Source organism: Argentina anserina, chromosome 1 (assembly GCF_933775445.1).
Source record: "Argentina anserina chromosome 1, drPotAnse1.1, whole genome shotgun sequence".
Classification (NCBI taxonomy): Eukaryota; Viridiplantae; Streptophyta; class Magnoliopsida; order Rosales; family Rosaceae; genus Argentina; species Argentina anserina.
Window position 1 is genome coordinate 22,272,396 of NC_065872.1, and position 13,053 is coordinate 22,285,448.

Sequence of the window (13,053 nt, forward strand, 5' to 3'; positions counted from 1 at the left end):
GGACTCTTCCAAATGATACATTTCCTAGTCTAACAAGGATTCCTAGTGCAAAGACTCTCAAAATATTGTCAATGCGATCAAAACGTAGAAGGATGAAGACTCCTAATCCAAGTAGGTTTCCTAGTCCTATAAAGATTCCTACTCAAACTAGGACTCTAGACAAATTTTTCATTTTTAACTAAGCACAAAAACACAACCAATACTGTCCAAGACTCATACTATGACTCAATGACTCGATATTACAACAATAAGGGCTAAACAAAGTACAAATGGAGGTAAAAACATGTTAAGAACGTCGCACATTATGCTCATATCAGCTTTTGCGGGTCGGGCCTTGCGGGCTTGTATTAGAAAAAAAATATAATACTCTAATTTAAGGGTTTGAAACAATAGAAGAATTATTAGAAAAAATTCTAAAAAAAAGTCACAGATAAATTCTAGTTTCGAAATATTGTCGATCGACAACAATAGATGTGATCGATTTACCGAAAATTCTGACGGTCAAACGAGGTCCGAATTGTATGAAAATTTTATAGGGCCATTAAATATATATACCGATCACATCGGCTGTTGTCAATCGATCCCGAGAAGTTTCCTTCATATAGTCGCTTCATAATGCGATAGTTTTATTCTAAACCTAATATAAAGATTATGATACATTAGTTGACACTTAGGCGATCGCCAACTCTAGTTCAAAATATGTTTAGGGACCCGTAAAAATTTTGTCTATTTTGGACACGGTTTGACCGTTCGTACCTACGATTAACAAAAAAAGAGGTGTTTTGACATATTGAAACCTCATTGACCGGGGCTTTGCTAAATATGTTTTCTCTGTGTGACCGTGCACGATAGGTAACATAAATTAGGTAATTTCAGATATGCAAACGACTTTCGGCGTTCGCATCTTTGTAATGGGTTCTCCCTTAGGACATGTTAGTGGTATTTTCGGTTTACCAGAAATTCCAACGGCCAAACGAGTTCTGAATTAGATGAAATTTTTACAGGGTCACTAAATATATATACTGATCACATCGGCCAGGTATCCATCGATCTCGAGAAGTTTTTGTCATATAGTTGTTTCATAATGCGATAGTTTTATTATAAAACCTAATATAAAAGTTATGATACATTAGTGGACACTTCGGTGATCGATAACTCCAATTCGAAATATGGTCGATCGACACCAGCAGATGTGATCAGTATATATATTTAGGAAACCCGTAAAAATTTCATCCGTTTTGGATATTGTTTGACCGTCCGTACCTACGGTCAACAACAAAAAAAGCGTTTTAACATATTAAATCCTCATTGACTGGCGTTTTGCCAAATGGGTTTCCTTAGTGCGACCGCACACAATTGGTGACAAAAATTAGGCGATTTCAGATATGTAAATGACTTTGGGTGTTCGCATTTTGGTAATAGGTCTTCCCTTATGATATATTAGTGTTGTTTTCGGTTTTACCAAAAAGTCCGACGGTCAAACGAGATCCGAATTAGATGAATTTTTTACAGGGTGACTAAATATATATACCGATTATATCGATTGGTTATATCGACTGGTGTCGATCGATCCCAAGAATTTTCCTTCATATAGTTGCTTCATAATGCGATAGTTTTATTCTAAATCTAATAAAATATGTATGTATAATATTTTATTATTGGTGGGTTTTTACGGGCCGGGACTTGCGGGATTTTGGCGGACCGGGCCGGGTTTCACACGTCTAATCTAAGCGCGGCCCTCTACCCAAGGAAGTAGGTTTTGACAGGTTTTCTCGTGAGTCGGGCCTGGTAAAAGCCCACCGGGCTTGCGGGGACCCACGGGCTAGACGATAAGGCCTACTTACTAGTGATTAGTAATATGTTTACTAATAATAACTAATATATTATTAAGGTTACTGAGGACCCATAAATCATATATACCGATTATCGATAGGTAATAAAAACTTGGGCGAGGGTCTAGTTTGATCCGCTGATGTACAGAAAGATCCAGTGACATTCGGGAGAGAGATTCCAATAACTAGTGACCAAATCTGGAAGGGCCAATTACATATAAGGACACATGAAGACTCATATTTTTAAATAAAGACACTCAGACATTTTTATCCATATAAGGACACTTTAGAATAAAAGGATTTTTATTGTAGACATTAAAATTACATAAAATTACAGACTACCACTAGAGTTATAAAAATACAAAAACCATCACTCTGACGAAGTCTCCAGTTGATCTCCGACGGGTTCGTCTCCGATGACTTCTGGCTTGTTCCGGCGAGGTGTTCAGCGACTTTCGCATGACTCAAACAAACTTTGATAATGTCATAAAAGATAATGTCACAAGCACCAAAAGCTACTATCACCGGCAATAAAAACTACTATGATGAGATTTCCAGCAACCTTGAACGAGGTCCCAAAAACTACTACTGAGCCACTCAAAAGATACTACTAAGCAAGACAAAGCCACTATCATTGTTATCAAAAGCTACTGCCCCACAAAATTATAGGCTTATAGTTACTACCAACAACAAATAAAGCAATTATCAGCAACAAACAACTATTCCAAACAAAGGCTATTAAAACGCTGAAAAGATACTATTACACAACTGAAAAGATACTATCAATAAATTAGAAAGATACTAACAACAAATACCTAAATAGTTATTGTCAATACATACAAAAGCTACCGCGCCTGCAACCAAAACCTACTGCCAATACAAACAAAAACTACTACGTGTGCAAGCAAAAGCTACTGTCAAATAACACTACTACAGTACTACAACCAAAACCACCATCGCACAGCCTCGGGAAAGAGCTCCATAACTCCACAGAACCAAACCATTTTGTTCCTTGGCCTTTCCTTCAAAACATCTGATCTCTCTCTACAACTCCTCCTCCTTCACCTGGAACCACAAAAAATGATCACCTCTGATCAACAATCATAGATCCGCATATCGGAAATCGGAAAAAGCAAATTGAGCAAAGAAAATCGTACCGTAGAGGCGTCACGGTGGTCGGTGGCGGTTACAGCCTCCATTTGTCTCTCTGTTTTGGCGTCGTCAGAGAACAAGGTGTGGTGTTGATTGAGATATCTACGGCGAGGCATCGTCAACGAGGCGTCGAGATCTGATGACGAGGCTTCGGCGTCGTCGGAAGTCGACCTATAGTATGAGAGAGAGAGAGAGAGAGAGAGAGAGAGAGAGAGAGAGAGAGAGAGAGAGACGAATTTGGAATAATAATATAACCAAGGGTAGTTTTTGTACAAGCTGATATAAAAGTGACAAGTAAAAAGATTAGCTTGTCTTTAGAGGGTATTTTCTAAATCTCGTATTCTAGTGAACGATGACAGTATTTCAAATTTCGTCATCAGGTTGCCCGAACTTTAGATTTCAACGTTTGGTTGCTCGAGTTTCATTGTCTGTCACTTCCAGGGTGAGGGCAAAATAATCCAAACATATTAGATTATTTAGATATAGACATATAGTAACATATAGTTGCTTGCTTGATTCAACAATAAAAATTATAAAACATCAATATCCAGCAACCTATCTTGCAAATACACCTGCTTCTAAACGCATACATAAATTGCATGATTTTTCTTCACCTTTATCTGGCCTGAAAGTGTTCGATTACGTTGATTGAGAAAACATACCTCTCTTGGTCAAGCTTGAGAGCTTTTAAGGAACTCTTATATTATATCTCTAAAAAAGAGAACTCAAGTTACTTAAATGGACTATAGGCAGAACTACGGCAAAGGCTGTAAGCCGTCGAAGACCCTTCTCTAGCAAGACCTCCGTCGGAACCACCTTTAGGCGACATGCCAGCTATATAGGGAAAGTGCGCTTCCAACCAACAGCCCAACCTTCGACCAAACAAAAGAAAAACAAAAAGCCCAACCTACTCCCACATCCCTCTTCCATTGAAGAAACTGGTAATTCAATTTAATGCTCAACATGGCTGGTTACAAGAGTAACCCTCACACAAGATAATAGTTTTCTTATGTAAATAAAACATGAAATTTAAGAACAAAAATATGGCTCTTGACCAAACGACCTTGTATGCTCTTTCACCCACATGTACGGCAACTATGTACATTATACATGAGACATGACTCATGTATTTGTACTTTGTACAAGTGATTTGACAGAGAATTTTATGGATAAAATTCATACTTGAGTAATTATAAGAGTCCCATAGAATCTATCATGCTGCAACATTTGTTTATGTCGATACTCAATCTTGGTCGCTTAAACATTCAGTAAAAAAGAAAAAAGGAAAATAATATGACAAGATGCTGCTCTATAATTTTGCCTCTTCTGGAACAAAAAAGAAAAGAAAAATGGAGATGCTGCTCTTTACAGCAGTAATGCATTCATCACAGTGCAAAATAAACAAATAAACAAAAAACCAAATCAATTGAAATTGAAATCATCTATTTATACATGACCATATGAGTGAATCCAACAGTTTAATGTCATTTCTAGCATAATACAGAATTGATAGATTTAAGTAACATTAGTTGATTGGAAGGATGGAGGGCACTGACCGTTTCGCCATATGCAGATATCCATCTTGATCCGGCCACAAGAACTGAAAAAATCACCTGGGATTATAAGGGAGCCAGATGAAGTAGGGATACGATAATGCAATGGAGTGCTGTTTGTGAAGGACTGTAATCTGAGCAAACATCCTTTTCTTTTAGCAGTAAGATCATAGAAAAAGCCTCCCATAAATCTAGGTTGCATGCAACTAAGCCTCATCATATTTCCTACAACTTCTTTTTGATTGTCAAGGACAAACAATGTGCCATCATTCTGTTCTTGGAGAACAAGAAACTTGTCACTAAAGTTTACTGTAAGTGAGAAGCTGGAGTTGTACAGGAAGCGTATTGCAGAGTTCAAATGGTTACTGCTGAAATGCTGGTATAACTGCTTCATTGAAGAGACAAAGTTGCAGCCTGAATGGGGGCATTGACAAGGTGAATGCACACAAGCCTTTTCATGCTCATTTTTACTACTGCACGTCATCCATTCTTTGCAACCATACTTGATGTTTTGGCAAGACATTCTAACTGATTCTAGAACTTTCTCAATGGCACGGCAACGACTATAACCAATCGGCCAGGAACAGGAGGGGCATTTATTCTTAATCTTCGTGCTGCAGGAGCAGCAAGCTATATGACCATTTTCACACTGAAATTTCAAGCACAAAAGAGTTATTAGTATGCTCTATTAGGACTTATGATGTGTTACTCAATTGTTATAGAGAATGATAAACTTGGAAGGGGTAACAAGATAGAAAATGATAGAAAGGTATTGTAGATATAACAAAGAACAAAGAACAAAAATAGCTTGAGTAACAATCATTCAAATCATTAATTATAAATACATCACCAATGCTGATATATTGAGATTGTTTTAAAAAAATATCTGGCACTTGAGATCTAAAGAAATCAACTATGATGCATACACTTAACTCCAAAGTAAAAAATTGACATCTAAAAGACATCTGAGGAACTATTTCTACATGCTTTTCATGAAAAAACCGTGACCATACCATCTACCATGCAAACGGAACCTGAAACGACACCCTGACTAGTGCAGAGAAAAAAGTAAAATAAATTGCAACACTCGGAAGACAAATATGGCACACTAAACTTAAACAGACCGTTCCACAAAGGTACTAATAGTTAGTGGCCTAAAAACAACTCCATGGTCATTTTGTTTGGCATTATGGTCAGGTGTCCACTTCTGTACTACACTGACAGTCACCATACGTTGTTTGAAGACTTCAAGACAGGTCATATCCCCTTGAAACACAAAATTTTCCATTTTTGTGACCAATCACAATGGCAATATATAAAACCTATAAACCCCTACGTTCTACACAGCTTAAGATTAAATAACTAATCGAGTAACCAGACTGTAGTAGCGAACCATACATCCCTACAAATTATATTTATTCATATCCATATTAAACCTAGACTACGACTTGAAACATATTACCCAAACAACTAAACAGAGAAAAATCATACTCCAGATTCACATCAAGTCATCAATAAAAACTGACTTGCTTCCATAGCTCAGAATATCGGGACTTATCCCCGTACATCACAAAGATACTATACAACTCAGCTCAAGCACAAAATGACTGCTCCTACGTTCTAAAATTCTTATATAACCACCTTCTTATAACCACTTGCTCGCAGTTTTTTCACGTATATATTCAGAATAGACCTCAATTCAAAACAAGAAAAGAGTGCCGTGGTGTAGCTCCTGTTGGGTAACACAGGTTGCGAAAACATCCCTACTTATAAATCAGCTTAAAACTTAAATAGAACCCAGCAACCACCAAGTTAGGTTATTTTAGTTTTCTCTTGGTAATTGTACAGATAAATATTTCAAGCAAAACTAAGACTCATAAAATTGAGATGAAGAGTAGAAATGAGAGGAGACCTGGAAGACGGGGACGGTCAACGATTCACAGCAAATGGGACAATCGAGTACATCCGGGTCGGCCAAGGTGATCGAAATGGACCTATCCGTCGTGATGGCGGTGGTGGTGGTGGAAGCGAGAGCAGTCTGTAGAGTTGCGGAGGCTGACCCCAATTCGAGGGTGGTCCGACGCGGCGGCTGCTCTTCACCACCGTCTGTCTCATCATCATTCTCATCTTCTTCTTCTTCTTCTTCGGACTCACTCTGTTCTTCTTCCTCTTCGGATTCAGACGATGCAGATTCGTCGCCAACAGCCGGTAGACCACCTCGTCGGCGTTCGCCTATGGTGATAGAGGCAGCGGGGCGAAGAACAAGACGACGTCGTTTATGCCTGGGGCTGCTGGGTCCTTCTCCATCCTCATCTCCGCCTAACGAGAATCTCGTCATTTCTGCGATCCCCAATTTACTGCAAACCCTAAATTTATCACGGCAAAAATGTCAATTAGCACTACTATAATTGTCAATTTGCACCCGAATTTATATTTTAGTCAGTTTACCTCTTAAATTTAGTAAAAATTACCGATTTGCACTCATATGTTAAATTTATGTTTTCCATAAAATTTTAAGTCACATGTCATGCATTTGAGGGGCAGTAAAAACTTTTAATTTGCACTCATCCGTTATATATTTATTTATATTTAATAATAAAATAAATTAATAGAATTACTTAATAATTTATATATTTATTATTTTACGTGATATAATATGCTTAAAAATATTATAAAAATATAAATAAATATCTAAAAAATTAAATATAAATGTGTATATATACACAATACACTATATTTGAATATGTGAGTATGTTGAATAAATAATTCGAAGTAAGGTTAAGTATGTAGAAAAAAGATGTAAATAAATAATTTGATTAAAAAAATCCTCATTTAACAAATATTTTTATTTATTTTTTAAGAAAAATATAAATAGAAAATGACAACATTACTTCTTATGTGCATGACATGTGACGCAAAATTAGATATAAACAGTTAAATTTAATAGATTTGGTGAAAATTGGTAATTTTTACCAAGTTCAAGAGAGAAATTGACTCGAATGCAATTTCATGGTGTTAATTGACAATTTCAGCCAAGTTTAGGGTGTATTTTGACAATTTTGCCAATTTATCACCCACCCGCTTCCTTCTAAAAACCATGTAACGCAAAGGCAAAGTCTCTTAACTTGGACACGTGTCCCAATCTAACTAGTGTGTCAAATATTCAGACGGAGGAACAATAATCAGCACAAATGATTCTCAATTTGAATGTTAACAACGTTTTTATCACATAAAATCACACATATAGATATCTTCAAAAATTGAACCATGTTTTAGAACAATGTGATACACATTAAAATATGGAGAAACATTATCTTTATTTATTAATAAGGGAGGCATTTATATATGTATTACATGGAGCATTCTGCTATGCGCCCGATCTCGAAGAGCCCAAAGGTTCTTGGCCATGGGAATGACTATATTACCCTTCCACTCTTACTAATGTCCCAAATACCAGTTCGATCTCAACCCCTTATTTTCTGAAAATTCTGATATACATCTATAATATATGTTGTCAACAAATCGAACTTTCCGCTGCCGTGACCGGCGAAACACAAATGAAATGTTTATTTGAGTTTTGAGTTTTGATCTCTGCTCGGAGGTTGTGGCGGTGGTGGAGACATCGGAGTTTGGGTTTGTGGCTTGAGTAATTGGGTGAGAGAGATGAGATTGGGTTTGGGGTTTGGTGTTTGAGTAATTGGGATTTGAAGAAAGAGTCCGATGAGCTCGACAATCGAGACGACGACGGTGGTGGAGGAGTCTGAAATCTGAAGCTAGAGATTACTGTATGCCAAACCCCAGGCTTGAAAAGACAATTGAGCTCCACCCTTTTGAGTTTATGAATCTCATGAAGCCTTTTAGATTTGCTACAGAAAATGCTCCAGGGAGTGCAAGCCGTGAGGGCAAAACAGACCCCATGAATCCATAATATTCAACCAAAAAAACAAAAGAGTAGAAAGTATAATTGAATAACCAATATCAGAATGACACGTAATAGGACAAAAGGCAGGCTCTCTGAGGTCGGGCTCATTCCAGAATTCGCCGTATTACATTAAGTATCATATAGATTCATGGATTATATATCATTCTTTATCTAGACTAACCTATATTAATTAGGATAAGATACACTCGAAGATTACGGAGAGTAATTCTCCTACAGAACTCCCCCTTATATCGCGATCCTAATGTGTCATGGTACATAACTGTTGTCTCGGTAAAAACTTTGCCCAGCAAAACAAAAACCTCTTGGATAAAATAAAAACTTGGTCGAAGGGAAAAAAAGCACAACGCACCAACTACAATTGAAGATAACATGTAGTATAGACTCCCCATGAAGTCTGCAAAACAACTCTCCCTGATCGGTAACTCAATTTTGGAGTTTAGATAGATAACATATACAAACGCTCTTCACATTCTTCAAAGTAGTAGCAATGAATCAATGATTTGAATATCAAATCTCGCCAAACATTCTTATATCAAATATGTACAATTATCCGTACATAGATCAAAAGAAAGAGAATTGCATAACAACTCAAAACAAGAGTTTGTAATGAAAAACAGATTCATGCATTGTATGACCTTTAGGCACTTAAATAGTCATAACTTATTCGATACAATAGCTATGGATAAAATGTAAAACGTTCTGAAAAGTAGACACCAGTGGTTTTCCAGTGATATGTGGTTCACAACCTAGTTCGTTTTGAGCTGATCACAAAGCTCTGTCGAAGTTGACTTAGCTGCAGGTTCCAGACAGATCTGTCATATTTTACTAAAACAACTATAACTCACTCAATATAATAAATACAGTCAAATGGTTGACGTCCCTTGAAAGTCGACACATACAAATTTCCAATGGTACCAAAATTACCATTTTCCAAAAAGTAAACTGCCCTATAGGTCCCGTGGAAGTTGACCTACGAATTTAAGCATATTCTGACATCGCTTCATTAAAGTGTATTTTGTGTTGGGATATATGATTTCATGTCATATGGTGTTATGATCAAGTATTGAACATATGTGTGGGCGCACTCAGCCATCATCTTGGCCTTATGAGATTAAATCGAATGAGATGTCGAGTCAAGTATATTACAACAAGTACATGCATACACATATCATACTTATATATGGAGAGTTTCATCTCTTAAGACTTATCTTTGCTCATAAAGCAGAAACATGTCTTCTCATTACTTCGACAGATTCATTGAATACTTGTAGACATTGGTTTAACATCCTTATTGCCCTTAGCCAACCGATGAATAACATCATCAATAACAATCATCACTTTCGAGACCTAGTATTCTCAAAATCCTTTCATTCTTAAGTATAGCTGCATGTAATATTGCATATCCCCAGACAGTTATGGATAAATTATTTATGCGTAACGAGGGCCCTCGCTATAAGCTATAACCGCTTAAGTGTCATTCATGTTCATCTATTATGCAGAATGAACATGAGGTTACGGGATGCTCAACATTTTTCCTGTCATGCAATAAAAAGTCTTCGAAGTGAATTCTCCTGCATTATATAGTCTAATAGACTTGATTGGATGGTCAAGGTGGTTGTTGTTAAATTTTAATTAAAACTCGCAAGCGCACGAATCGTCGTTAGTATAGTGTGCAAGTACGAGGTCGTTCCAACTAGGGATTGAAAATCGATTTAATCCTAACTTAATTAATCTAAACTAAGAACATATGTTTTAGGTTTTCAAATAACAAATTATAAAAGAAACAAACAAGATAGAACTTAGGGTATTAGAATCAACCAAAAACAATCTTATTTATGTAGGGCTGTCAATTCCAACATGACCCGATAACACGACTCGAAACCCGCACGAAATAAAGCAGGTTGAACCCACACGGTTAAAAAGTGGGTTAGCGAAGAGTCAACCCGCCATGACCCATTTAATAAACGGGTCAACGGCGGGTTAACCCGCTAACACAAAATGAACCTATATAAAATACGTGTATACAAGCTATTAAAATAGTAACATTATATGTATATAAGAGTTTAGTAAGTCTTTTCTAATTTTGAACTAGAATTTTGGGTAATACATTATATGACACGCGAGACATCTTGACCCGATACGAATCCAACCCGACACGATCCATTGACAGGCCTATATTTATGTATCAATGCAACTAATAGATTAGTTTGTATCTCTAGATGACAATTCCCATATCTAAGTCCAGGTAAGATACTTGGACCATAGTTTTCCTAAAGTGTATGATACTCTCCAGGTACGACATAAATTTAACATGAAATACTCATTACGTTCTAGAAAACAAGAGAATCATGCAAACCATTACTCCAGGTACGACAATAATGTAATTCATAACTCTTAATCACAAAAAGCTAAGTTGAATTATATTGCAGGTGCACCTGAAATTCATTTTCTAATCACTATATGCAAAGCCCTAAGGTAATCAATCAAAGAATTTAAACATAAAGCATCAATTCAAATAGAGACTAAGAATTCATCATAAAGAAATTATAAATCCATCAATAAAAACATTAAACTACACAAACAATCATAATAGGACATTATCTTAACCCTAGAGAAAGGTTTAACAACCTATAACTAAGAAAACATAACAAAAACATGAAAGAAAAGAATGGTGAAGATGGATGGATGCACTCTGCTCCTTTTGGCATCTACATTCTGCTCTGGAGACCTTCTCTGTTACTATCCGAATCTTTTACGATTCGTGGCGATATTAGTTTAATCTTTTACTCAGAACGAGAGTCGTACTAAGTGTGATGACTCTAAAAGTTGACTTTTCAATGCGTAAGTTTTTCTAGAAAACTCCCTTCGCAAAATTCGTAGAGCTTGTCGATACGAATTCGTGGACACGCGGCACGCCTAAATCGGAATTCGTATGAAGAATTTACGAATCAAAACGTATTTGGGCATTTTTGGAATTTAGTATAAATAGGGGCTTGAAAATGGGAAAGGAGGAGGAGAAAATTCTGAAAATTTGAAAGTTTCACGCCACTGTTCATTCCCGACCCCGAGATTTCACCGACGCTATTCTCCGCCGTCCGGCCACCGATCGGGGCGCCACCGGTCCCGTTCGAACCGTCTCGCCGTTCTCCGTCGTTTGGTACCAGCCCCGACGCCTGCCGACCGCCGTGCACAACGCAGCAATGCCCGAAAGATCCGGCAGAAGTCAACGCCACCGTGCGGCTGTTTTCCGGCAACTCCGGAGCTCGGGGTTATCATTATTCTGGGCACGAATCGATTGGAGTTGGGTGATGAATCGAGCTAGATCGCGATTTGGGAATTCGATGCACAGTTCCGACCTTCCTCTGCATTTTCTGGCCACTTCCCGGCCGATCTGGGCTTCGACGCCGTCGTGAAAAAGGTGTGTTTTCTTGTGATCTATAACTTTCATGTTGGAGTCGAGTTGATTTGGAGAGGTTGGAAAGGGGTGGTGCGTGGGACACACGCGCAGCCATTGTGGTAGCGCGTGCGTCGGCGCGTGGTGTCATTTTTTGGGCAATAGGTTTCTCTTTTGAGTAGCATTCGTCGATACGAACTTATCGACATATTAATCGACGTATTTGGTTGTTGTATGTTGTTGGTAATTTAGATTATCGTATAAAAGATTAATGTGATTTTTGTGTGTTTGATGGATGATGGTTATAGTGATGGTTGCATATGTTAGATGTGTTGTTGTATGTGATATACGAATCTGAATGGTTATGAGTTTTGCATGATTATAATAAGTGTGTAGGTTGGTGGTGAATGTGAGCGTTTGTGATGCGATATTGACCCTCGATAGTTGTTGGTTGTGAAGTCGGGTTGTTGATGAAGGTTGAACTACGAATGACTTGATCCCTTGTAAAGGGTACGTAGGCAGCCCAACCAAGGTTGAGGTGCAGCCACAATTAAATTAGATTAGATTTCGGTTGCTGGTTTTAATTTTGGTTTTAACGCATAATTAGGTTAATTTTTGGGACGAGTCGTCTCATTTGGTATCAGAGCATGATCCTCTGATCGATGGGCTTGCTGTGATGTGGGAAAATTTATGTGTCTCGGAAATCTTAGTTTTAGGGATTCATGCGTGCGTTCACTTAGAACCGAGATGAGTGAGCCAATCAATTTGACGCGGTTTTCTCCATGTTCTTCTGGAAATGGGGTTGTAAAGCCGGAATTATTTGAGGTTGCTCGGTTTACGTTTGCAAGCATCCAATTTAGATGCAAGGTTTTTGGCCATGTGTGGACGTTTATTTTAAATATATGCATGCATGTTTATGAGATTATGTATTATCTTATAAATTTAATTTTAGTTGTCGAATATTTATTTTTGTTAGTTATTTGGAAATGAGATTTCCAGAAAACTAAAATTGTTGAGAAATTACCGAAAATGGGATTTTCGGGAAAATGTGTGTTTTAATTTATTTTTCTGGATTATTTACAATGCAATTTCTATTTAGTTGTTTTAGAAATAAATGTGAGATATATTTATAACGCCTTATTTGATTTATTTAGAAATTGTGGATTTTTATCCGGGAAC

At 37.3% G+C, this 13,053-nt stretch overlaps 1 protein-coding gene across 1 annotated transcript; it reads right to left on the reverse strand.

Annotated features, from left to right (window-relative positions):
• Nucleotides 1-4,384: 4,384 nt before the first annotated feature.
• On the reverse strand, nt 4,385-6,910 carry LOC126787477 (E3 ubiquitin-protein ligase SINA-like 10). Its single transcript, XM_050513358.1, has 2 exons — nt 6,450-6,910; nt 4,385-5,186 (listed from the first exon to the last, which is right to left on the reverse strand). Exons 1-2 carry the CDS (start codon nt 6,873-6,875, stop codon nt 4,500-4,502), a joined length of 1,113 nt encoding a protein of 370 aa, XP_050369315.1. The 5' UTR covers nt 6,876-6,910; the 3' UTR covers nt 4,385-4,499.
• Between the last annotated feature and the right edge of the window lie 6,143 nt (nt 6,911-13,053).

Excerpts from the sequence above, each read along its gene's own strand:
- LOC126787477 (XM_050513358.1), bottom strand. The coding sequence starts at position 6,875 with ATGACGAGATTCTCGTTAGGCGGAGATGAGGATGGAGAAGGACCCAGC. Across the intron at positions 5,187-6,449 it reads TGACCGTCCCCGTCTTCCAG|TGTGAAAATGGTCATATAGC; the intron begins GTCTCCTCTCAT and ends TTGAAATTTCAG.